This window comes from Sturnus vulgaris, chromosome 13 (assembly GCF_052056855.1).
Source record: "Sturnus vulgaris isolate bStuVul1 chromosome 13, bStuVul1.hap1, whole genome shotgun sequence".
In the NCBI taxonomy this organism is placed as follows: Eukaryota; Metazoa; Chordata; class Aves; order Passeriformes; family Sturnidae; genus Sturnus; species Sturnus vulgaris.
The window spans coordinates 2,336,808-2,360,608 of record NC_142255.1 but is presented as its reverse complement, the minus strand read 5'-3'; the positions used below and the strand labels follow the sequence as shown (position 1 = coordinate 2,360,608).

Below are 23,801 nucleotides of genomic sequence, written 5' to 3'. Positions count from 1 at the left end.
GATGATTCGGCTCAGGAGTCCGTGTGGGGTGCAGGTGATGGGTCGGGATGGAAAAGCAAAGGATGTGTGACTTTGGAGATGGTCCTTGCACCCCCGGCAGGTCCCACACACCAAACCCCAGCTCTCCCCATCCCTGTCCTGATCCAGCTGGGATCCCGAGCTGCTGTGGAGAGGAGAGACAGCAGAGCTGCCTGGACTGAAAACTGGATTTTCCAGAGCTTTTTTTTAACGCCGTGTCCCTGTTCCCTCCTGGCACACCGAGGAGAGGTCCCTGTGTGCCGTGGGAACAACGCCCTGCCCTGCTCGCTGCTGCTGCTGATCCACGCCGGGAATTTGAGGCAGGATGGAGCTGACACAACTGGGCCCAGTGCCCATCTCATTGCCCAAGGGAGGAGGAGGAGGAGGAGGAAGAGGAGGAGGAAGGCGACATGATGCGAGCCAGCACATGGGTGTCACTCAGCCTGTCCCCTCTGCCCACGCTGCTGCTGATGGAGAGAGCCCCAAAATCCCTTGGGACAAATCACTTAGAGGGATCCAGGATGAGCAAACCCAGCTCCAGCAGCTCCAGAGGAAGGAGCAACCATCTCTGTGTGGGGAAACTGAGGCACAGTGGTGGCAGGAGGGGCTGGGCAGGGTTAAATTCCCTGATTTGGAGTGAAGATTTGTAGTGATTTGTTCCAGCAGTTCTCTCAGCATCCTTCACCTACATCCCAGCACCAAACACTGCCCCTGAGACCAGGCACAGTCTCAAAAATGGGAAGTGTGGCGCCATTTGGAGGAAAATCCAAAATCTTAACAACCTAAGATCTAAACAACTTCTGGGTGAGGTTTCCCCTCTTTTTTTGGCAGCTGGGAGGTGTCCATCCCCAGCAGGGCAAGGGGACAGGAGGGGACACGGTGGGGGACAGGAGCAGACCCCTCCCTGCTGTCTCCCATCACGTGAATATTCCGGGTATTTCTCACCATTCCCAAAGCCGTTTCTTGCAGGCTTTGCCTGTAAATGACTTTAATCTTCATAAGCCCAAAAAGTAAAGCTGCTTATCCGGCTGGGCCCTGCTGGAGCACTGAGAGGAACGGGCTGGGGGGGGGGGATGTGGACAAGGAGAGGAGGGCGAGTCCAGGGAAGAGGAAACCCTATGGAGCTACATCACATCCCTCATCCCTGTCCCTTCCCTTCCAGGCACGCCGGGGTCTCAGGGAAGGGGGTCAGCAGCACATCTCCCCACCCCACACACCCCTGAGCTGTACCCCCGTCCCATCACTCCCTTTTTTCCCTTTAACCCCCCTCCAAGGGGAATCTGCCTCTCAATCCAGATATCCAGAGCAGCGCAGAGCTCCAAGCAGGCAGCCGGCAGAGCAGAGCCGGTGCTGAGCGCGTCTTTAACGCTGAATAATTCCCTGCGGATGAGGGGGACTATTCTAAACCTGCCAGACGCCACCTCCACCCGGCTCCCTCCACCAGGGACTCCACAGGGACAACCTGGGGGTCTCACTGCACACGTGGCTTCAGCCCCTTGGCTGGGACACGCAGTGAGGGTCAGGACTCGGCTCCAAACTGCATCCCCTGTCATGCCTGCTCAGAGCATCACAAAGCAAAGCCTGGACTAAAGCAGAGCTTTGGCAGCTTCACCACTGTCACAACCTCAGCAGCTCTCACAGGCAGGATGCTGCTCATCCTCACCTATTTGGGGAGGAAATGGGGGGGGTCTATCCCCATTTTTCCCCTGCCAGGACCTGCTGGGAACAGAGGGGGGCCGAGGCGGGGTGTGCCGCGTCCGTATGGAATGGTTTTTTTTTTATTACAGTTTTTTTAATCTCACAGTCGGTAGCATTACATGAGAATAAAGCACTGGACAGGACTGGAAAAAAAGGCCTCTGGAGACAGCATGCAAACATTGCAACGAGTTTAAAGCAAAACAACCCAAAAAAAAAAAAAAAAAAAAAAAAAAAAAAAAAAAAAAAAAAAAAAGCGTCTGGCGGGGACGCGGCCGAGTCCAGCGTCTCCCCGTCAACCATCACTTCTGTCGCTGGGGGTTTCCTTTTCATGTGTCCGTTTCATTGGTTTATTTATTATTATTCTCCTTTTAACAACCTTCTTCTCTCTGTTTTTTTTTTCTTTTTTTTTTTTTCTTCTTTTAATTACATTAAAAAATAAGATTCGTACTTTAGTAAAACGCCCAATGCTCAGCTGGGCCCTGCTTGAAATAATAAAAAAACGACGACAAAAAAAAAAAAACAACAAACCCCAAAACAATAAACACCCCCCAAAAACGGAGAAAACAACAAAAAAAAAACACCCACAAAAATTAAAAAAAAAAAAAGAGCGTGGGACACACACACAAAAAAAAAATTTATAACAAAAACCCAAACCTGGAAAATAAAAATAAAAACTGAAAGATTTGGAAGTTTGGAAGCAACCGGGGGAATTGAGAGGTGGGGGAGACACCCCCGGGGCTCCCTCCTGGTGCCGTGGTGGGGCAGGGGGGGCTGCCCACACCCTGGTCCCCCCTCCCCAAGCGTGGGTCCCCTGCGGCTGTGGGGTGGCAGAGCCCCCCCTCTCACAGGTAGAGCTCCTTCTCTTTGATATGCACTAGCTGTTCACGGAGCTGGTGGAAGGACGGCCGGTGGCCGGGGTCCAGGGTCCAGCACTTCTTCATCACCTCGTAGACGACGGCCGGACAACCGTCTGGAGCGTCCATCTTATAGCCCTTCTCCACGCGGGGCACCACGTCCTTCAGGGGCTGGGGGACATTTGGGGTGTCAGGAAGGGCTTCCCCCAAAAACAGAAGCTCAGCTCCACCCCATGAAATGCAGCCCCAAAGCGGGTGCTCAGCACTTACAATTCTCGGATAAGGCACTCGCCCGAAGGAGTAGATTTCCCAGAGGAGGATCCCGAAGCTCCACACGTCCGACTTGGTGGAGAATTTCTGCAGGGAGGGAGGGAGGGAGGGGACAGAAGCTCTGTGGGATGAGGGGCAAGGGATCTTCCCCACCCTTAGGGCAGCTGGTTTTGGGGTCAGACAGCGGGAAGTGGCATCCTTGGAGCAGCCTGGAATGCTCCCCCTTCCTGCAGCTTCCACCACATCCCTCTCTGCTCACCCACCTTTTCTCTAAGTGCTTCTGGTGCTGTCCACTTGACAGGCAGCTTGCCCGTGTCCTGTGTGGAGGAGGCTTCCTTGGTGAGCCCAAAATCGCTGACCTTGGCGATGTTGTCCTCCGAGACCAGCACGTTCCTCGCCGCCAGGTCCCGGTGCACGAAGTTGTTGGCTTCCAGGTACTCCATGGCTTCACAGACATCTCTGGGAAGGGTGGGCAGCACACGGGGGGGGGTCAGTAGGGTGGCCCCAAAGCGTGGGTGGGGTGGGGCAGGGTGGTGGGCGAGGCCTTGCACGGTTCTTACTTACAAGGAGAACTTGAGCAGACAGTCTGCCCCGAGCACCGACCGCCCGCGCGACCGCAGGTAATCTACTAGGCTGCCCTGGACACAGGGATGGACAGAGAGACCGGGTCAGCAGGGCCACGACAGGGGGATGATGTCCCTTTAAGATGGGGCAGGACCCAGGGATGATGTCCCTTTAAATGGGGCAGGACCCAAGGAGGATGTCCCTCCCTCATGGTGCAGGATCTGGGGCTGATGTGTCTCTCCTGTGGGACAGGACCCAGGGATGATGTCCGTCCCTCATGGGGCAGGAACCAGGGAGGATATCCCTTTAAGATGGGGCAGAACCCTGGGTGGATGTCCCTCCCTTCTGGGGAAGGACCTGGGGATCATGTCCCTCCCTCATGGGGCAGGACCCAGGGATGATGTCCCTTTAAGATGGGGCAGGACCCAGGGATGATGTCCCTTTAAATGGGGCAGGACTCTAGGAGGATGTCCCTCCCTCATGGTGCAGGATCTGGGGCTGATGTCTCTCTCTTGTGGGACAGGACCCAGGGATGATGTCCTTCCCTCGTGAGGCAGGACCCAGGGATGATGTCCCTTTAAGAAGGGGCAGGAGCCAGGGCAGATGTCCCTTAACCAGGGGCAGCACACAAGGATCGTGTCCCTTCCTCACAGGGCAGATCTGGTGATGCCAACCCCCCTGGGAGCCAGCGATGGGACATGGGACGTGTCCCCTCCAGCCACCAGTGCGGCCCCAGCTGTGCCAGAGTGAGGTCACAGGAGCATGGGGGGGACAAGGGACAGGCCAGGTGTCTGGGTGGGGGTCTCACCTTGGCCATGTACTCGGTGACGATGTAAAGGCCACTCTTCTCCTCCACAATCACCCCCAGCAGCTGCACCAGGTTGCTGTGTCGGAGCTGCCTGCACAGCACAGGAGGGCTCAGGGCTGGGTTTGGGGCTCCTGGGGGGGTATCAGAGACCCCCTAGCCCTGCTCACAGGGACAGAGGTGTCCCCTCCCTCACACTGTGCCGCCAGTGGCGGTGACACTCACGTCATGACGGACGCCTCTGCCAGGAAGGCCTGCGCTGTGGCGTCGTTTTTAATGCACTTCACGGCGACTTTGTTCCCCCGGTAATCCCCGAGCATCACGTCTGCAGGCCAGGAGAGACGGGCACAGGAGGCACTGGGAAGCATCCCAGCCTCCTGGGGCCCCACCAGCACCCTGGGCGGGGTGGGGGGCGCTACAGAGGATCCCCCCCACATTCAGGGCCACCACGGGCTGGGGACAGCGGGCTCACCTCCGAATTCCCCTTTGCCAATGATCTGTAGCAACTTGAGGTCCTTCATGTTGAGGGCCCAGCCGCCTGCAGGGGGGGACAACGGGGAGTGAGGGGGTGCTGGTGGGTCCCCAGCAGGGGAGGGGAGGGGGACAGGGCCACTCACTGCGGGAGAATTCGTCCTGTGCTGCCACCGTGCCCTCCATCAGCTTGGGTTTGATGAGGCGTGTGCAGAGCCCGTCTGCGTCCGTGGTGTAATGCTGGGGGGGACACGGCGGGGCGTGGGTGACACCGTGGGGTGACACCGTGGGTGACAGGCCGGCGGTGCCAGGCTCCGAGGTCCCACCAGGTGGCAGCACGAGGCCACGGACGGGTCCTTGTCCCTCCTGCCGCTCCCTGTGTCCCCAGCATCCCCAGCATCCCCATCCCAGCCGCCTCCCACGCTCTGATGCCCCCTCCGTGCGTGCCCCCGGGGATGCCAGCCGAGGTCTCACCTCCACCAGCTGCATGAGGTTCTCGAAGTAGACCTCCTCGTCGATGCTGAGCTTGCTGGAGGAGTAGATGATGCGGTAGTGCTCCACCTTGCCCTCGCAGCTGACACACAGGGTGTAGTCCCCGGGGTAGTTGGTGCTCTCCCGCACCAGGAACAGCCCCGTCTCGGGGGGGTACAGCAGCCTCTCCGCCTGCTCCCGTGTGATCTTCCCGTGGAACCACCTGCAGGGCACACGGAGGCCAGGGTGAGGGTGGCTGCATCCCTGCGGGGCTGTGCTCGGATGTAAAGCAGCTTTTGTCCCTGTCTGAACACCCTCGCTGTCCCCACCCACCCCGTGACACGGCTCCTTCCTTCCAGCATCCTGCTCCCCTCCTCCCGGCCCCGAGCTGGGATTCAGCCCCTCCACACAGCCCCAGAAGGTTCCTCCTCCAGACTGGGAGTCACTGGCAGCTCTGGGATGTTCCAGCAGGAACATCAAACCCATCCCTCCTGTACAGACCCTGTTCCAACCTTCCCTTTTCCTCCCAGCAGGCTTTACATCCCCAGCCTTGGGTAAAAAATCCAATTTAAAACACAGCCCAACCACCAATCACCTTCCCAGCCCTGCAGGCAGTTCCCACAACACTCAGAGCTCTCCCCACCAGCAAATCCCAACCCCAAATCCACGTTACTGCCCCTTTTGCCGTCTGATCTCGCTGTGCCCTGTCAGGAATGTCCCTTCTGCTGGGACAGGGGACATTCCAGCCCAAGCCACCTCGGCAGGGCCTGGCTGGATACTCACGGCATGAGGCTGAGCTTGATGCCAGCTTTGACCCCTTCCCGTTTCTGGACGTAGTTAGCAGGAATGATGCCCTCCCTGCCCACCTTGTTCTTCGCCTTGTACCAGTTGGGATCCTGTGGGGACAGTGGGGTGTCACAACGAGCCCGTGGCCACCCAAGGCGCTTCCCCAAGCACCCCTGCACACCCTCGCTGGCTGCAGGGATGTGATGAGCAGAGCATGGGGGTCGGTGCTGGGACCACCAAACCCCAATGATTGCTGTGATCCCCCTCCCAAGCTGCCAGGCATCCCAGAGCCCCCCAAACCACAGCCCCTCTTTTCCTTCCCTGGAGTGCAGCCCAGAACTGCTGCCTCTCCCATCCCTCCTCCACCTCCCGGGAGGCGCTCGAATTTCGGAGAGTCCTTAACTAACGAGGCCAGGAATTAATTAACAGAGCTGGTGGCCCAACTCCTGCCCAGCGGGACCGGCAGGACCAGGGACTGCCTCTGGCACGTGTCACTCGGGAGCCACGGGGTGTCACTCGGGAGCCACGGGGTGTCACTCAGCCTGTCCCCTCTGCCCACGCTGCTGCTGATGGAGAGAGCCCCAAAATCCCACTTAGAGGGATCCAGGATGAGCAGTTCCAGGCCCAGCTCCAGAGGAAGGAGCAACCATCTCTGTGTGGGGAAACTGAGGCACGGTGGTGGCAGGAGGGGCCAAATTCCCTGATTTGTAGTGATTTGTTCCAGCAGTTCTCTCATCACCCTTCACCAACATCCCAGGGGATGCTGAGGCACCAAACATCACCCCTGAGACCAGTCTCAAAAATGGGAAGCGTGGTGCCATTAGGAGGAAAAAAATCAAAAATCTACGATCTAAAACTTTTTTTTTTTTAAGGCAAGGGGACAGCTCACCTTGGTGACAGCGACGATGGTGAGGACGTCTCCTTTGCTGAAGGGCAGGTCCTGCTCGGCGGTACCGTGGAAGTTGTACTTGGCGATACATTCTGTACCGGACGGCCACACGGCCTGGCCAGGAGCAGGGAGTGACATCAGAGCCCTGCCTGAGCGTGTCACCCACCCCTGGCACCCCTGACCCTCAGGGACACCCCTCACGGATGGGCTCTATTCAAAGCAGGTGCCCCGGGATGGCTCCATCCCCGCCTCTCCTCACGCAGAGCTCACCTGCATCCCTGACATCTTCTCAGGAGCTTGGGGCACGACTCTCACAATGGGGACACGTCACTCGGTACCATGAGACCTGCACGGGGGGGAAAGGGTGGCTGAGACGGCAGGAATGAGGTGGGAGCATCCCTGAAGGATGCTCTCAGGCCAGCTGAGCATCTCTTCTCCCGCCAAGAACAGGTCCTGCCCGAGGTGCTGCTTCCAAAATGTCCCCAAATTGAGGGAAAAACTCTGGGCCTGCTCAGCCCCTGCACAGAGCTGCTCACCCGGATCAGGAGGCATTTGCACGGATACAGCTTCTTAAGAACAGAGTTTCTGAGTGCAGCATCTCCACCACGGAGGAGTCCAGCACAGCATGGAAGGGTGGAGATGCCCAGAGAAGGGAACAGGGATGAGCTCCAGGAGTCCCAGCCCACTCCTCTCCCAGGCTACACAGCCAGAACCCTGCTCTCCCTGGTGACCCACACATGGAAACATCCAGCCCTGAGAGCTTCCCAGGCCTGGGATCCAAAAGAAATAAACCAAAGCTACTCCCTGCAGGCTCAAACCCACTGGGATTGTGGAACGTGCAGCTCCTGAAGCCCAGGGGGACGCAGTGCCCGGGGGTGCTGTGCTCTGGGATGGGTGTGTGGGAGGGGAACAAACCCAGCTTTATTCCCTCTGCTCCAGCCCCTGGCAAGGGATGAAGTCACCAGCCCCAGAATCAAACCAGGCTTTCTTGGGCTGGGGCACCGGGGTCATGCTGGGCTGGGGGGGGGGACGACAGAGGGGGACACAGACGAAGCGACCCCCAAGACCCACCCAAATATTTGTGAATTCATCACCTCCATTGAGGTCACCAGCGCCAGCCCTGCCGTCAGCAGCCGGGAGTATTTTGGGAAGGAGGAAGTGAAACGGGGGGCAAGGCTGAGAACGGCAGGAGGAAGGAGATAAGGGGCAGAGCTGTGGGGAGGAAGAGTGTGGTGAGAACATGGCCCTGTTTCCACCACGTGCCCGCAGCGTTCCGGAAAAGGCGTCACGCTGCCAGTGAGCACCTTCCTCACCTTCCCCCAGGGCGAGCACACAGATCTGATTTTGGCAGCACAGAGGAGAAATCGAGGCTGGGATGTTCACCCCAAGGACAGATTTTGGGGACCTGAGGGGTTCCCATCACCACAGTTTGTGGTGCTCGGTTTCTTTCCCAGCCAGCCCGGGAAAAGCTGGAGATGACACCCAAGCCCAGCCTGATGGCACCCTGGGGACACTGCCAGGAGTGCCAGGGCCCAGGGGAGGGCAGAGCCCTCCAGCTGGGAGCACAACCTCCCAGAACATTCCCAGCTCCAACTCCCCGCCCTTCCAAGCTGATTTTTTTTTTTTTTTTGCTTAAATTTTGGATTTACACCTGGCATGGAATAAAAATTTCAGCCAGGGGTCTGAAACGTGGCACCAGAAAACCAGGGAATGACCTCCACTGTGTCAGGCTGTGGAGGGATTTAGCTGAAGCACGGAAGGAGGTTCAGGGAGGGACTTTCCCACCGCTGGGGCTTTCAGCCCTGTTCCCCATCCCGTGGGGACACCGAGCACAGGCTGGTTCCGAGTGTTGCTCAAAGAGAGCTCCGGCCCAAAGCCCTGAGTCAGCGCTTCCCACCGGCCAGGCCTTACTTCTGAATACCCAAAAACCAGCAGCAGGGAGCTGGAAAACCCTGGAGCCAGCACAAGGGATGCCCAAAGGTTGATCCCACGATTCCCACCCCGTGCAGGAGCTGAATCCTCCCAATCCCGGCTCGTTTGGGCTTTCAGCTCACGGATGTCACCAGCATTTATATTTGATAAATGCAGCCAGGATACAAAATTCATTGCTTGCTTTCATAAAGAGAATTTTTTTTTTTTTCCTGCTAAAGAGGAAACTGCCTGAGCAAACCCCACCAAAAAGCCAGGCCAGGCTTTTTTATCTCCCCAGATCGTGGACATTCATGGCACCGGACTGTGGCATTGTTATAACCACACACAATAAATTCGCCTTCCAATTTTAAAGAGGGAGGTGGTTACAACACCAGGGGCTGCCCCTCAGCCCGACTCAGGCCTTCCTCCTCTGAGCCTCGTTTTCTTTTCAATCATTTCTGCCTCAAAGCCGAGACTTTCCGAGGAGGAGGAGGAGGAGCCCCCCGAAGGCCCCATGTGACAGCCAGCGGTTCCTGCCGCGCGTCCCCCGGGCCGGCCCCGAGCATCCCTCGGGATGCTGGCCTGGGAGAAGGACGTGGAGATGCTCCAAAGCAGCATCCTGGGCCTTCTGGGAAAACACGGGCATCGCCCCTTCTCTCCTCGAGGAGGATGTGCGGCAGCACATGAAAGAAATTAATGATAATTAAAAAAAATTAGCCAGGGGAGCTGCCCAGCTGATTGAGCCGAGTGCTGGGCTTGGCTGTTTCCTGGGTTTGTTCCTTCTGCAAGCTCCCCATTCCTGAACTGGGGCTCGGGATGTGCTCAGGTGAGCCCACCCTCTGCCAAAACTCACCTCCTCGTTTTCCCCAGGGCAGCATCCTCCGTGCAGGAGCCCCAAGGATGGCTCTCATCCTCCCAGCTCCATCCCCACCCTGCTCCCGCATTATTTCCCTGTGAGAAGGCCGGGAGTGGGGCAGGGCAGGGACAGCCAACACCTCTGATAATCCAAAGGGCACCGGGAAATGAGCTGAGGACACTGCTCCTCTCATCAGTCAAAATAAAACCGAGCTGTGCCAGACCTACGGGCAGGTTGGGAGAGGAATTTGGGACCCCCCAGAGCGAATCCTGCTTGAGGAGCAGCATCACAGTGGGATGAGCTTGGTGAAAGATGCTGTGTTTCACTTTCCAACCCAGCCAGGGGAGGGGGCAGCACCTGCCCAGCACCAGCAGGACTCTGCCTAAGTGAAGCTGAATGGCAGAGAAGCCTCATTCCCAGTGGGAACAGGTGTGTGGGCACCATCCACCCCCTCCCGTGCACCCATCTCCCAATGGAGTCCTCTCAACTTCAAAAAACAAACAACCAAAAAAATCCTAAACCAACCCCAAACGAAGCAACATCCTCCCTGTCCCCGAAAGATCTTATCTGCTGTTATTACAACGAACACCCACGATTACTCTAATCGAAAAAAAACTGTTCCTCCTTCATCTCACCCGCCAGCTCGCAGTGTTTCGGAGCTGCTCCCCCAAACCAGCCCCTGCTGCAAAAACAGGGGGGGAAGGGAGGGGGGCTGCTTCTTTCTCAGGGATTTTTAAATTCTTTTAGAAGAGAAAGAGAAGATGCTGCTGGTCAGAGAGCTGGAGGCACCAGGGGGACAGGTGGAGGCCTGGAGAGAAGCTGCTCCCATTGCAGAGAGGTTTTCCAGGTCCTCCTTTATCCTACAGAAAGCTCCTCAGGGTGATTTTCCACCGGAAATCACCCCACTATCCCCTGCCCAGGTGCTGTCACCTGGGGACGGGGACAGGATGTGGAGTAGGGGGAGGGCATGGAAGGGATTTTTTGGCAAACGCTCACTCAAAACCGAGAAGCTGGGGGGGAGGCAGCAGTCAAAGGGCAAAGAGTCACCCCAAAACTCCCCGGATTTGCAGGGGTTATCCCACGGCTCCATCACTGCCATGCTGCTGATGCTCCATCAGGGAGGATGGGGATGCTCCCAAAACCTCCCGCATCCCTCCGGGGACATCTCCGGACACTCCCTGCCAGGATGGGGCCGTGGGTGCACTGGGAACAAACCGCTGTCCCGGGAGGAAGGCTGCCATCCTCCTCCTCCTCCAGCTCCCCAGCCCTCACACCTCCGATTTGCCTTTTTGGTTTTTTTTTTTTTCTTTTTTTTCCTCCCTGGGGACTTTTCGCCCCGCGTTTATGATTTTTCGGGGGACTTTTTTTTTCTTTTTTTTTTTCCGCCCGACGGCACAGCCCCTTTCGCTCTCGCTACACCAACGAGCAACAGCCGCGGCTATAAATAACTCGCCGCCGCCTTATTGCCCGAAAAAAAAAAAAAAAGCCAAAAAAAAAAGCCAAAAAAAAAAAGCCCCAAATTTTTCAAACATTCAAACCAACAATGCGCCGCCAATCCCTCCGAACAGCCGGGCGCCCGCGTTCTCCCCGAATCCCCCGTTCCCGCGGGCCTTTGTACGGGATGGGGATGCAGCGGCAGGGGGAGGTGGTACCCCCGGCGGGGCTCGGGACCCCCGCCCCAACAAGGGGATGCTGCGGGGGGGAGGGGGGGATCCCTGCAGGATGGAGAGCGGGGTGAGCGGTCCCCGGGGACCGCGGCGGGGCGGGAGCGGCCGTGCCGGGGTCACCGGGGGTCAGGCGGGGCCGGACCTCCGCACCCCCCCATCCCCATCCCCATCGCCATCCCCATCCCCATCGCCATCCCCGCCCGGCCCATTGTCCGCGCCCCGCTCGCTCCCCCCGGCGGCACTCACCTCCCTCCGGGCTGGGGCTCAGCCCGCCGCCGGCTGCTCCATGCGGCGCCGCCGGGGCCTCCGGGCTCGGCTGGGCCGGCGGGGGGAACGGGGGGGGCGGAAGGGGCGGGGGAAGCCGGAGCCGCCGCCGCCGCCGCCGGAGCGCGGCGGGGCCCAGCGCGGCGCGGGGAGGGGCGCGGGGCGCGGGGGGGTCCCGGGGCGGCGGGGCCGGAGGGACGGAGCGAGGGAGGGAGGGAAGGAAGGAGGGACGGAGGGAGCGGCGCCCGGAACCGGAGCGCCCCGAGCGCAGCGCGCATGCGCCAGCAGCGCCGCGCCGGCTGCGGGGCGGGGGCACCGGGAGGAGCGCGGCGCCACCTGGCGGCCACCGCCGGCAGCGCAGCAGAGCGGGACAGCGGGAATGGCGGGACCGGGGGGACAGCGGGGATAACGGGGATAACGGGGATAGAGGGGATAACGGGGATAGAGGGGATAACGGGGACAGCGGGGATAGAGGGGATAGCAGGGACAGTGGGGATAGAAGGGATAATGGGGATACCGGACAGCGCAAGTAACGGGGATAACAGGGGTACGGGACAGCGGGGAGAGAGGGGATAACGGGAACGGCGGGGATTGCGGGGACAAGTGGGAACGGCGGGGATAACAGAGACAGCGGGGACAGTGGGGATAACGGGGACAGCGGGGACAGTGCGGACAGCGGGGATAACGGGGATGACAGGGGGGACAGCGGGGATAACGGGAACGGCGGGGATAATGGGAACGGCTGGGACAAGGCGACAGCGGGGACGGCGGAGGCAGCGGGGATAAGGGGGACAGCGGGGGCAATGGGACGGGGGCACAGCGGGGACAGCGAGAACGGCGGGAACGGCGGAGGCAGCAGGGAAAGCGGGAACAGCTGGACACGCACCGCGAACGGGAATCGCACCGGGAACGGGATACGCATCAGGAACGGGACACGCACCGGGAACGGGACACGCATCGGGAACGGGACACGCACCGGGAACGGGACACGCACCGGGAATGGGACACGCACCAGGACCCGCACGGGAACAGAAACGGGAGCGGCAGCGGGAGCCGGGCCCGCACCGCCACCGGGAACGGAACACCCAGCGGCAACGGGACCCGCACCGGGAGCAGCACAGGGACCGGGACTGACCCCCGGTTCCTGCCCGGTGTGTGCTCACATGGGTGCAAAGTAGTACTGAAATGATGCTAAAATGCCAATATAATAATAAAAATAGTTACAGAGCCTATAGTAAATAACGATAAAATGGCCAAATGGCAATGAAGAATAGAATAGAATAGAATAGAATAGAATAGAATAGAATAGAATAGAATAGAATAGAATAGAATAGAATAGAATAGAATAGAATATATATTTAAGGTCCTTTCCAACCTAGCCCATTCCCTGATTCTGTGGATCTAGAGGATATTATTATCTGTACTATTAACATTAATAATAATAACAATAATGCCATAAAATTGCTCAAATAACTAATAATATATAGCGCGTCATCACATAAACGTATCAGAGAGCATAACATCACATAATGTCATCATATAACGATATGATATGACATCATAATATAGAATAAATTGAATTAATAGGTGACGTTTAGGGTACCTTCCAATCAACCCATTCCTTGATTTCATGGGGACAAAAGGACCGCAGGGGACAGGGAAAGTCAGGGTGCAGAACCAGGGAGATCCCAGAGTGGGATGCAAAGCCCGGCTCATTTTTAGGAAGCACATCCTTGCTCCAAAGATCCAGGGACGCGTTTTGGGGTCAGGCAGTCCCTGACGTCCCCACCGGGGTCTGGAATGTTCCTTTGGCCTCATGGAAGGGGCTCATCCTCTGCCAGGCTCCTTCTGGAGGAACTGAAAGCAGCAGATTTGGTGGTCACCGAGCCAACCCCGGTGGCCCCACCCGGCCCTGCTCGCCCACAGCGTTTTTGGGGTGAACTAAAATTCCACAAACAAACCCTCAGCACCGCTGGAGCGAGGAGCTGGACAAGAGGCTGGTGGGGGAAAAACCAGGCAAGGACGGAGCTTGGTGGGGAATCATTCCCAGTCCCGGGTATTCCCGGTCCGCCTGACCTAGGAACAGGGAAATTCTCTGCCATGGGTGTTTCTTGTTCCCCCTGAAGCCCCAAGACCATCAGCATCCGCAGGGGCGGCTGGAAGGACGATGCGGGGATTCGGTCCGTCAGGGGAGAATCCTGCTGCCATGTCCCGACTGGGATTTTTTTCCCTGGAAAGGCCTTGGTTTTGTGGCTGGAAGGGAAGGATGGATGCACGGCCAGCGAGGCAGGGATGGACATCTCCCCGCCTTGCACCAGGAGAGGGGGCCCTTCAGCCGGCTGGGAAAGGGAAAAGAAAGAAAACGGGGGGGAAATGCAGCGGAGGAGGAGCTGAGGGTGAAATCCCGGAGGAGCGAAGGATGGAAAATCGCCTGCCCCGTCTCTCTGCCGCTTCCCTGCATCCCCGGCTGCTCGGCTGGGTCAGTCCCGGTGGAGCTGGGAGCCCCGGAGGGATGAGAAGGGTGGGCAGGGAAAGGGAAGCGCAGGAATCGCAGGCGGTGGCTGGGAACAGCAGAGAAAAGCCAGCGTGACAGCTCGCAGCTCATTCCAGCCGGGAGAATTCACCTTCCAGCTGGAAGAGCCCCGAAGGGAGCCGGGTTTGGCCGGTTCTGTCCCCGCAGGGCTCTGGGGGATGCGGACAGATTCCCCCCCACTCCCCAAATGTTCCTCCCCGCGGTGAAACCGGCGCTCCGCGGTGCCACCGGCGCTGGCGGAGCCGTGTCACAGGTGCCACCGGTGCCACCGGAGGGCGTTCACGTCGCGGATGCCAGCGGGAGCGGACAACAGCGCTTCAGTGAGTTAGGATCCTGCTCCCTCCATCCCAGTTCTGCTTCTCGGGGGGTCTCTCCAAACCCCAAACCCCGCTCTGCTGTGGGGTCAGCCTCATGTCAGGGCTCTCCCGGGCAGTTCCCAGGATGTTTTTAATTGAAGTGGAGCGGGATGGGGACGCTGGCTCTCAGCAGGTGGCTTTTCACCTTCGGCTCTGCCTGTGTCCCCCACCCTGACAGCACCAGCCCTGCTCTACCCACCCTGCTGGGGTTCAGGGGGGCGATTTTGGGGGTGCGAGAGTGGGGCAGACCACTGGGACCTCTTGTGGTGGGGACATGTCCCTCTGTGTGACCCCACCTCCCACTGCTACTCTGCCACCAGGGCCAGCCTTGGGGACATCCAGGGGACAGCCAGCACTGAATGCATCCCAGCTCTCCATCCTGCAGCCAAGGCGGAGTTTGAGGAGCATCCACCATCCCAGAGGCTCTGGGCTCACACTGCCGGTGCTTGTGGGACCTGGTGTCCCCTGATGCTCCCATCTCTCAGCCCATGGAAAATGCTGCCAGGGTGGGTGCTCAGCCAGCTTTGAGGGAACTCCTGGAGCTTTTCCTGAGCAGGGCTTTGCGTGCAGAGAGGAGCTATCTCCGCATCTCTGCAGTTCCCTTCTCAGCCTGGGGACAAACTCCATCCTTGCCCTCTTTCCTGCCCTCTGATTCATAGGTACATTGTACCTCTGATGGCACAGGGCGATCGATCAGCCCAGACACAGCCTCCTTGCCACCAGGAGGAGGGAGAGGAGGGCAGGGTGGCAGGAAGAAGAAGGGTTCGTGTTGATTTGGGAGTGCCACCAGAGCAGAGCCATGTGCCAGGTTTAATGTGCCCAGCTCCCTTGGATCCAGCTCTGCTCTGGATGGATTGGAGAACCAGCATCTTCCTCACCCACCGGCTCCAGCACCCCAGAAGCTGCTCATGGAGGCTGAGCACAGAATTTTTTTTCCCCCCAGAAACCAGTGTGGAATTCAGAGCCCAACTATGTCCCTGTGGAGATGCAAAGAGAAAGGTGGTGTTGGGGGGGTTTTCTTCTGTCACCAGTGCTGGGGACAAACAGCAAAAGTGACACACAGAAGCATTAATACCCACGGGGAGATGACTCCTGATAACAGGTCCCGAACAGCCAAAGGACAGAAATTAGAAATGCCGGGTTCGCTTTTAATAGGGAGGGCCATTGGGTGCTAAAGCAACTCCTCTCTTCCATCCTGGAGAGTCACAAGTGGCTGTTCTGGCCCATTTTGGGGCTAGGGACTGACTTTCCCAGCGAGGAGATGCCACCAGCCCTAGAGCTGGCAGCAGGCAAGTGTCTCAGCCAGAGGGAGAAGTCTGTGTGTGCCCAGAGCTTTTCCTGCAGGAATGAGGGTGCTGGGAGCATTTGGAAGGGGAGCTGGAACCCAGCTGGAGCCCTGCTGCCATGGCTGCACTCATGACTCATTTTAAAACCAACCATACAAGCAATTTTCCATGGAGTGATCAAAGCTTCCCTGGCTTATCATCACCACCCTGATTCCAGTACGGGAACCATGGTGCTCACAGGCTGCCCGGGGAGTAATTGGAGGGTTTAATTGAGGAAGGTCATTAGGGGCAGGCACAGATAGGGAAGATGGAGCCTCTTGCCTGCTGTGAGTTACTGAGCAGTGGTGATGGAAATGGAGGTTCAGGCTGGATACCAGGAGAAGGCTCCTCATCCAGAGGGTGGTGAGCAGGGAATGGGCACGGCCCCAAAGCTGCCAGAGCTCCAGGAGTGTTTGGACAACTCTCTGAGGCACAGAGTGGGATTGCTGGGGGGTCTGTGCAGGGCCAGGGGCTAGATTGACGATCTTTGGGGTGTCTTCCAGCTCAGGAGATTCCATTCTGTGATTTTATAGACCCCAGCAGGAAAACTCCTGGAGCCTCACCTGGGGTCTGGCCTGTTGGATGGGATGTCCAAGGAGATGTGAGCATGCAGGGGTTTCACACCAAGGTCTCTCCTGCCTTTGCAGAATGCTTGGGAAGGTGTCCCACAGCTCCCCAGGAGGGTTCCATTGGCACCAGGAGAGGGAGAGCTGCTAAATGTAGGCAGGGAGTTGTAAAGGTGGTGTCTGCACCACTTAATTCGTGACTTGTCTGCAGTTTTTTCTGTCTTCACTCAGAGCCAGGATTAAAAAACATGAAGGAGATGATTTTTTTTTGTATTTGGGCTTGGTTGTTTATTAAATCTTATTTAAAATACAGAAAGTTCAGTAACACTTCCAGCCACCAGCTAGAAGAGAGTAAAATAGAGAGAGATGCAGCTGCTACGAGGTTTCTTAAAGCTAAACAGTCCAATAGAGAATTAACACCTATATTATTGATACTTTTGACCCAATAACCAAAGTCCCATGACCCTCAGTGCAGCACTCACTGTCCAACCAGAAACTACTGCCTGAAATCATGGAGAAGAAAGAAAGGAGACACCACCCAAAATCCTGCATCTTGTCCCATACCTATTCCTATATTATAAAAATCTCAAATTTAAAACCCTTCACCATGTGAAATCACACATTTCTATTTAACTACACACTCGTGATTTTAACTCCATCACTCAAATTTGGAGCCTTCTCCAAGGCCTCAGGTCCAAAGCAGTGTTCTCCAGGGGGTCAGTGCCAGAAAGCACAGAAAGCTCAAAAATCCCACATTTCTGGGATCCAACAGGGAATTAATTATAAAGTGACTGCTTTGCCTCCTGAAGAGAAGGGAAGGATAATTTGCCTCTTCCCTTCCCCTGCTCCATCCTGACAGGGGGTGACTCCTTCAGTCCTCCACGTGTGGATCTGGGGGACCCTTCCACCAGCAGAGGCTGTTCCACACCACTGATGTTAATGTTAAGCTGCTTATCTGCCCTGGGGCTGTAAAACTCTCATCTGCAAAGTGGGGGGGAAAAAAAAAATCCCTCTGTTCCTTCTATCTGCTCCTGGTTATTGCAGCCTTATCAGCACACTCAGCCAGCCTTTGGGCATGGGAGTGACACAGTGACTGCAGCAAGCCAGGTGGGTGATCCCACACAGCATCTCCTGTCCCCACGGGGCCAAGTCCACCCCACGGGGACATCAGGGCACCAGTGAGTCCCCAGCAGCCTCGCTGCTCTTCTGAGTCACCTGAATGTACCTCCAGTGGTTGGTCCCACCTTCCCCTGCAGCAGGTTTTGGGATATCTCTTGTGGGAAGTGGGTTTGGGACTCTGGTGTCCTTGTTGTAGTTGGTGGAGCTGTTATTTGGCTGGTGAAGCTCATGGGTTGTCCTAAAACATCCTTCCACTTTTTTTCCCAAGGCTTCTGATTGCCTGCAGCAGGTTTGGAACCTTTCCCTCCAGTGTTTTTCCTACGATATTGGGATTATGATATTAAGCAGAAAAAACAAAGCCGGTGTGACACCAACAGCTGCTTGTGTTGGCTCAAAGAATTTGGGTGGATTTGAGGCTGTGTCATCTCGGTGCTCCACCACAAACTGGTGACCAGGCAGGGCCTGGACACACAGAGTCCCTCCTTTGCCCCCAGGCTGGGTTTGGCAAGTCTGGACAAGCCAGGATCTCCCCGAAGTCTTTGGCAATCATCTTCCCCACCACGCTTTCATTTCTGCCTCTTCTGGGAAGCTTTTGTGCAATGCCTGATGAGTGATTGGCATTTGGACATGGCAGGAGCTCTGGCTGGAGCCCTGCTGCTCGGGGGCTGGGGCTGGGGGGGCAGAATCCTGGAATGGGTGCAGGAGCACAGCACTGGGGTTGTGCTTGTGCCCCCCGTCATCGCTGCCAGCTGGGGGGGCTGGCTGGGGTGGCTTTGCGTGCAAGCTGGGGACAAGGAGGCATCTGGCTCTGCTGGCATGGGTTGACTGGCAGCCAAAGTAAACTCTTGGGTTTGATCTGGTGCAATTCCTGGGTCTCATTCTCTTCCTGCCGTGAAAACACCTTTGTTCCAGCCTGGAACAGCAGCAGCTCGGCTTTCTCAGCAGCCAGGCTGCAGGTGTCCTTCCTTGTCCTCCCTTGTGTCCTTCCTTGTCCTTCCTTGTGTCCTTCCTTTTGTCCCTCGTGTCCTTCCTTGTGTCTTTCCTTGTGTCCTTAACTGTGTCCCTCCTTGTGTCCTTCCTTGTTTCCTTCGGGCCCTCCACTGTGTCCTTCACTGCTGACCATGGTGGAGGAGGTGGATGAAGGCTCAAGTTGCACTAGGGGAGGTTTGGATATTGGGAAAATTTCTTCACCATAAAGGTGGCCAGTGGTGGAGTCACCTTCCCTGGGGGTGTTAAAACATGTGGCACGTGGGGACACGGGTTAGTGGTGGCCTTGGCACTGCTGGGCTCGATGATATTAAAGCCTTTTCCAAGCTGAACAATTCTCTAAGTCTGTAATTCTCAAGCACCCATGGGGGCTGTGGGGTTATGGCATGGGTTGGCTGTCCTGCATTTATCAGAGAGCCATTCCAAAGGGAGACAGTCCAAGACTGGATGTGGTGGAATAGCCAACATTTAATGGAATATCCAACCCCAGGAAACAAAACAGGCAACAACTGCTACAAAAAAAAGCAGATAAAACAAGAATCCCGATGGTTTCAGTTTATCCCACCACTCCACAGAGCTGTTCCAGACCCAGCTGTGCTACAAGGACACTCTTGCAGGAGAAGTCTGCTCCAGCTCAGCTCCTGCCCTTCGTGGGGAAGCGCTGCCTGACCTGGAAGTGCTCACACCTCCTGTGCTTCAGGGACAATCCGTACAGAGGGGTCATGTCCAGACTGCCGCCCTGGCAGACACTGAACTCCAGCTGCTGGAGCAGCGTGGCCAGGAACAGGAACACCTGTGCCCTGGCAATGTGCTCCCCAATGCACCTCCTCTTGCCCAGGCCGAATATCAGCACCTTCTCCCCGTCGTCTTTGTTCACTCTGGTCCCGTCAGCGCTGAGGAAACGCTCGGGGTTAAAGGATTCTGGGTCCTTCCAAAGCTTCCTGGAAGGGAGAACATCACGTGTTGGGACGGGTTCTCCTGGTCATGGATGTCATGGAAATACTGGAAGGTGGGAGCTGTCAGGAAGAACATCCCTGGTGGTTTGCTGTTCCAGGAGGGGACCTGTTTGTCACTGCAGGAGGGGACCTCTTTGTCACTGCATGAAGAGTCCTGTTTGTCACTGCATGAAATGTCCTGTTTGTCACTGCAGGAGGGTCCTGTTTGTCACTGCATGAAGAGTCCTGTTTGTCACTGCATGAAATGTCCTGTTTGTCACTGCAGGAGGGTCCTGTTTGTCACTGCATGAGGAGTCCTGTTTGTCACTGCATGAAGAGTCCTGTTTGTCACTGCATGAGGAGTCCTGTTTGTCACTGCATGAGGAGTCCTGTTTGTCACTGCATGAAGGGACCTGTTTGTCACTGCAGGAGGGTCCTGTTTGTCACTGCATGAAGAGTCCTGTTTGTCACTGCATGAAGAGTCCTGTTTGTCACTGCATGAGGAGTCCTGTTTGTCACTGCATGAGGAGTCCTGTTTGTCACTGCATGAAGGGACCTGTTTGTCACTGCAGGAGGGGACCTGTTTGTCACTGCATGAGGAGTCCTGTTTGTCACTGCAGGAGGGTCCTGTTTGTCACCACAGGAGGATTTGTGCCTCACAAGGTACTTACTCATCGTGGTTCACCTGCCACTGGTTGATGAACACGCAGCAATCCTTTGGGATGTAGTAGCCGTTCAACACCGTGTCCTTGGTCGTGCTGGGAAGAGAAAAGATGGAGAGTTGGGCAAGCCCAAAGGTTCTTCTGCACCCTCAGGGGACTGTCCTGCAGGGTGTGACCCAAAGGGGTGCTTTTGTGGGGGCAGTTGTGTCCTCTGTGAGTGCCACAAGGCCACCTCATCACCTCTGCCACCCAGTACCTGTGTGGGACGGCCAAGGGCACGAAGGAGGAATGCCTGAACATCTCCAGGATGAAGGATTCCGTGTAGGGCAGAGTGCCCTGGTCCGACAGCCGTGGCCGCCTCTCCTGCCCGATGACCCGGTCTGGGGGAGGTGGATCAGGATCAGAGCTGACCCTCAGGGCTGACCAGAGGGATTTTGGCCCTCTAGGAATGTGGTTCATGGACTCACCGAGTTCTTCATGGATCCTCTTCTGGGTGTTGGGGTACTTCACAAGGTACATGAGGCTCCAGGACAGGGCTGTGGTTACGGTGTCGAAGCCTGGGCAAAGAGGATGGGTGAGCTCAGCACAGCACCCACCCTGACCATCACACGGGACAGTCTGGGGTGGCTCAGGAGGTGGGGGACAACCTGGACACACAGCAAGGCTCAGGGCTTTATTCTCCCATAATAAACTTTGCTAAAATATCCTGCACTCTCAGCCTGTCCCGCTGCTGGCTTGTGTCAGGTTTGTACAACTTCTCCAGAATTGGGGGAATTTCCACAGAAAGATGAATCAGCCCATAGACATCTCCCTCAGCCAGGAAAAGCCACCCTGGCTGAGCTATAACCCATGCCCTTCACTTCTCCAGACTGGTCTCTAGAGGTATCCCTGGAAGATCCAGTGAGCAGGAGAGCAAACTCAAACTGTCTGCCTGGTGTTGGACAAGGAAGGGTCAGACAGGAGGAGCTGGAGAAAATCTGAGAGCATCCCTCAGCCACAGCTGAGGAAAGGTGGGAGAGGATACCTGCTCCAAAGAGGTCGTTCACGAGGTTGACGATCTTCTGCTTGGGGATCTGTGCGGCCGTGCTGGTTCCCAGTTTTTTGTCCAGGCACTGGTCAATGAGGGAGTCCGTGATGTCCCGGATGTTGTTCTGAGAGGAAGGGGAGAAAAGGGCATGGAGCAGGACTGGCAGAGGGGTGGGTGCTCCTGAGCAGCCCCACGGGCTCTGAGGAGCATCATCCCGCAGCTCCCGAGGTCCCTATGGAAAAAAACAAGGAGAGGGCTCTCCGAGGAACCCGAGCACAGAGCAGATGTTCAACCACCAGAGTGGCCACAGCACACAGGGAATGGAGGAGACGCTGAGAGGCTCAAGAAGAGGAGTCTGGGGAGGTTCAGGAAAAGGTTCCTCCCCCAGAGGGTGCTGGGCACTGCCCAGGCTCCCCAGGGAACGGGCACAGCCCCGAGGCTGCCAGAGATCCAGGGGAGTTTGGACAGCGCTGCCAGGGATGGACAGGGTGGGAGTGTTGGAGTGTGTGTGCATGGCCGGGAGCTGGACTGGACGATCCATGTGTGAGCCAGCTCAGGATATTCCATGATTCTCTGATATTCTATGATTCTGTGAGAAGGAGGACGGGGGAGGGACGATGGCCATTGCTGCAGGGCTGCCAGGACAAAAACACCGTGCTGACAGAGAGGGGAGGAGGGCAGATGAGACACCTGGAAGCTCTTACCTCGTCGTAAGTATCGTAGTGCTCCTTGACCCTCTTCTGCAGGAAGTTGAGGAGGTACTTGTTGAAATCTAGAAACAATTTCATGCTGCGGCTGGGGAGGTACCGCAGCAGGGGGATGAAGTCAGCGGGGTTGCCAGCAGCAGCCACGTCAGTGAATTCCTTAGCTGAATTCACCAGGCTGAGCAGCTCCTGGTCCTCGTGCTCGTAGCGCCTGCCGAAGCACATGGCACAGATGACATTGGCCACCGACACCACCAGGTACCGGTGGGGCTCAAACCTCTTCTTCTCCTCCATCAGCTGCAGGAATTTGCTGACCAGGTACTCGGCCTCCTGCGACACGTGCTCCTCCAGCAGGCAGCTGGAGGATGAAGTGGGGCTGGGGGCCACCGAGAAGTTCTTCAGGGCACTCTGGGCCAGCTTCCTGCGAGCCTTCCACACCTCCCCGGAGTCGGGGCCGAACGTCAAGCTCTGCCCATCCGTGATAAAGCGGAAACTGTAGAGGTCGGGGCGCCCCATGAAGTCCTCTCCTTGCTTGACCAGCGCTTGCCTGATGGTGTCCAGCCCGCTGAGCACCAGCACGGGCCGGGTGCCGATGCGCACCTGCATCACGTCCCCGTAGCGCCGGCTCAGCCGCGTCAGCGCCAGGTGCGTGTCCTTGCGCAGCTCCAGCACGTTCCCCAGCACGGGATAACCCCGCGGGCCCGGCGGCCTCCGCAGCCCCGAGGGCACGGGCTGCTGCTGCTGCAGCCACTGCAGCACCACCGACACCAGGCAAAACGCCGCGGCCACCAGCAGCACTTCGGTGGCCGACACCGCACCGAGGCTCTCCAGCAGCCCCATGGCAGCCTTCAGCATCACGGACAGGCACTAAAGGAGAGAAGGGAAGCGAGGGGAAGAGCCGCGATCAGCGAGGGGCTGAGCGCTGCGCTCTTCCTGAGCCTGGGAACCACAGGCAGCGACAGCCCATCAACCAGCTCGGGACACGGAGCTGCCCCGCGGCACTGGGGGTTTCCAGCGGCACAAGCTGGAGACCTGCGAAGGCTCCAAACGCACCCGCCGGTCCCTTAAGGGGATCCTCAAGTTCCTGAGCCTTCAGTGACACCCCTTTCCCCACAGAAAACCCAATCCCCACTGGCACAGCCATGGCTCCTGCCCGGGGAAGAAGACAGTCTCGTAAAACAAGGCACGGAAAACTGCAGCTCAGCATCCCCAGGGAAGCGGGAGGAGAGGAACAGCAGCTCCTCCGTGCATGGGGATCCAGGACTACCAGAGCCATCAGGAGTTCGAGCCAGGAGGATGGACCTGATGTCCACAATCCTGGGGGACTTGGGGAGCGGGGATGCCACAGGGCTGCTCCGTGAGAACACACACAGGGTGTGAGCAGGGCCACCCAAAACTGGCCTTCCTGATCCTATATCCATGTTCAACCTCCCTCTAAACACACAGGCTGTCTCCTACCTGCAGATCCTTGGGATGGTTTTACAGCCTGGAGCTCGCAGCAGAGATTGGCACCGGGAGCAGGGAAGAATCTTCCTCTGTCCTCTCAGTCTTCTTCTCCTGTCACCTGGTTCTTCTCTGTCTGGTCCTTCTTCTCCTGCCACCTGGAAGTCCAGTGGCTCTCTGAGCTCTTCCCTCACTGTCCCGCTCTGTATTTATGCTGCGAAAGACCTTGGGGGTGGCTACCCATTAACAAACGGACCCAAACATGGCTGGAGCCCGTCCAAAAAGAAAGGGAAGAATCTTGCTGGCCTCCAGCAGGATCTGGGTCACGAATGGTGACATCTCCTCCTGGCCAGGGTCCCGGAGCTGCTCTGGGGAGGCAGAAGAGGGTCCCTAGGACAAGGAGGAAGAAGGGGGTCCCTAAGTCTTGCCTTGGGGAGGATGTAGGATATGCTGTAAGCATCGCTTGCCTATGGAATGTGGGTGCCAGCATTTTCCAAAAAAAAACTTTTCTGGCCTGGTCAGGCTGTTCCCAGCAGCCAGAGAGGGCTGTCACCTTCATGGCCACTATGGAGGTGCTGGGAGCTACGGGGTGTGTGTGAGGGGACGCGTTTGTGGCAAGG

The 23,801-nt window shown here is 57.4% G+C and overlaps 2 protein-coding genes across 2 annotated transcripts; both read right to left on the bottom strand.

The window, feature by feature from the left end:
- Positions 1 to 1,767: 1,767 nt before the first annotated feature.
- On the bottom strand, positions 1,768 to 11,626 carry CSK (C-terminal Src kinase). The gene is made up of 13 exons (XM_014879245.2): positions 11,507 to 11,626; positions 7,097 to 7,172; positions 6,827 to 6,940; positions 5,935 to 6,047; positions 5,155 to 5,374; positions 4,827 to 4,920; positions 4,682 to 4,747; positions 4,435 to 4,534; positions 4,213 to 4,303; positions 3,405 to 3,478; positions 3,104 to 3,299; positions 2,841 to 2,927; positions 1,768 to 2,741 (listed from the first exon to the last, which is right to left on the bottom strand). The coding sequence occupies exons 2-13, from the start codon at positions 7,109 to 7,111 to the stop codon at positions 2,559 to 2,561; spliced, it is 1,353 nt and encodes a 450-aa protein (XP_014734731.1). The 5' UTR covers positions 7,112 to 7,172; positions 11,507 to 11,626; the 3' UTR covers positions 1,768 to 2,558.
- Positions 11,627 to 18,858: 7,232 nt separating this feature from the next.
- Positions 18,859 to 23,368, bottom strand: LOC106854968 (cytochrome P450 1A5). Its single transcript, XM_014879226.2, has 7 exons — positions 23,197 to 23,368; positions 21,739 to 22,605; positions 21,032 to 21,158; positions 20,475 to 20,564; positions 20,264 to 20,387; positions 20,017 to 20,103; positions 18,859 to 19,351 (listed from the first exon to the last, which is right to left on the bottom strand). Exons 2-7 carry the CDS (start codon positions 22,591 to 22,593, stop codon positions 19,045 to 19,047), a joined length of 1,590 nt encoding a protein of 529 aa, XP_014734712.2. The 5' UTR covers positions 22,594 to 22,605; positions 23,197 to 23,368; the 3' UTR covers positions 18,859 to 19,044.
- Positions 23,369 to 23,801: the final 433 nt, after the last annotated feature.

Coding starts and splice junctions, on each gene's coding strand:
- CSK (XM_014879245.2), bottom strand. Junction 4,921..5,154: donor ACCTCATGCAGCTGGTGGAG/GTGAGACCTCGG, acceptor TGTCCCCCCCAG/CATTACACCACGGACGCAGA. Junction 4,748..4,826: donor ACAGGACGAATTCTCCCGCA/GTGAGTGGCCCT, acceptor CCCCCCCTGCAG/GCGGCTGGGCCCTCAACATG.
- LOC106854968 (XM_014879226.2), bottom strand. CDS start 22,593: ATGCTGAAGGCTGCCATGGGGCTGCTGGAGAGCCTCGGTGCGGTGTCG. Junction 20,565..21,031: donor GAACGACCTCTTTGGAGCAG/GTATCCTCTCCC, acceptor CTCTTTGCCCAG/GCTTCGACACCGTAACCACA. Junction 20,388..20,474: donor GAGGATCCATGAAGAACTCG/GTGAGTCCATGA, acceptor CACCTCCCCCAG/ACCGGGTCATCGGGCAGGAG.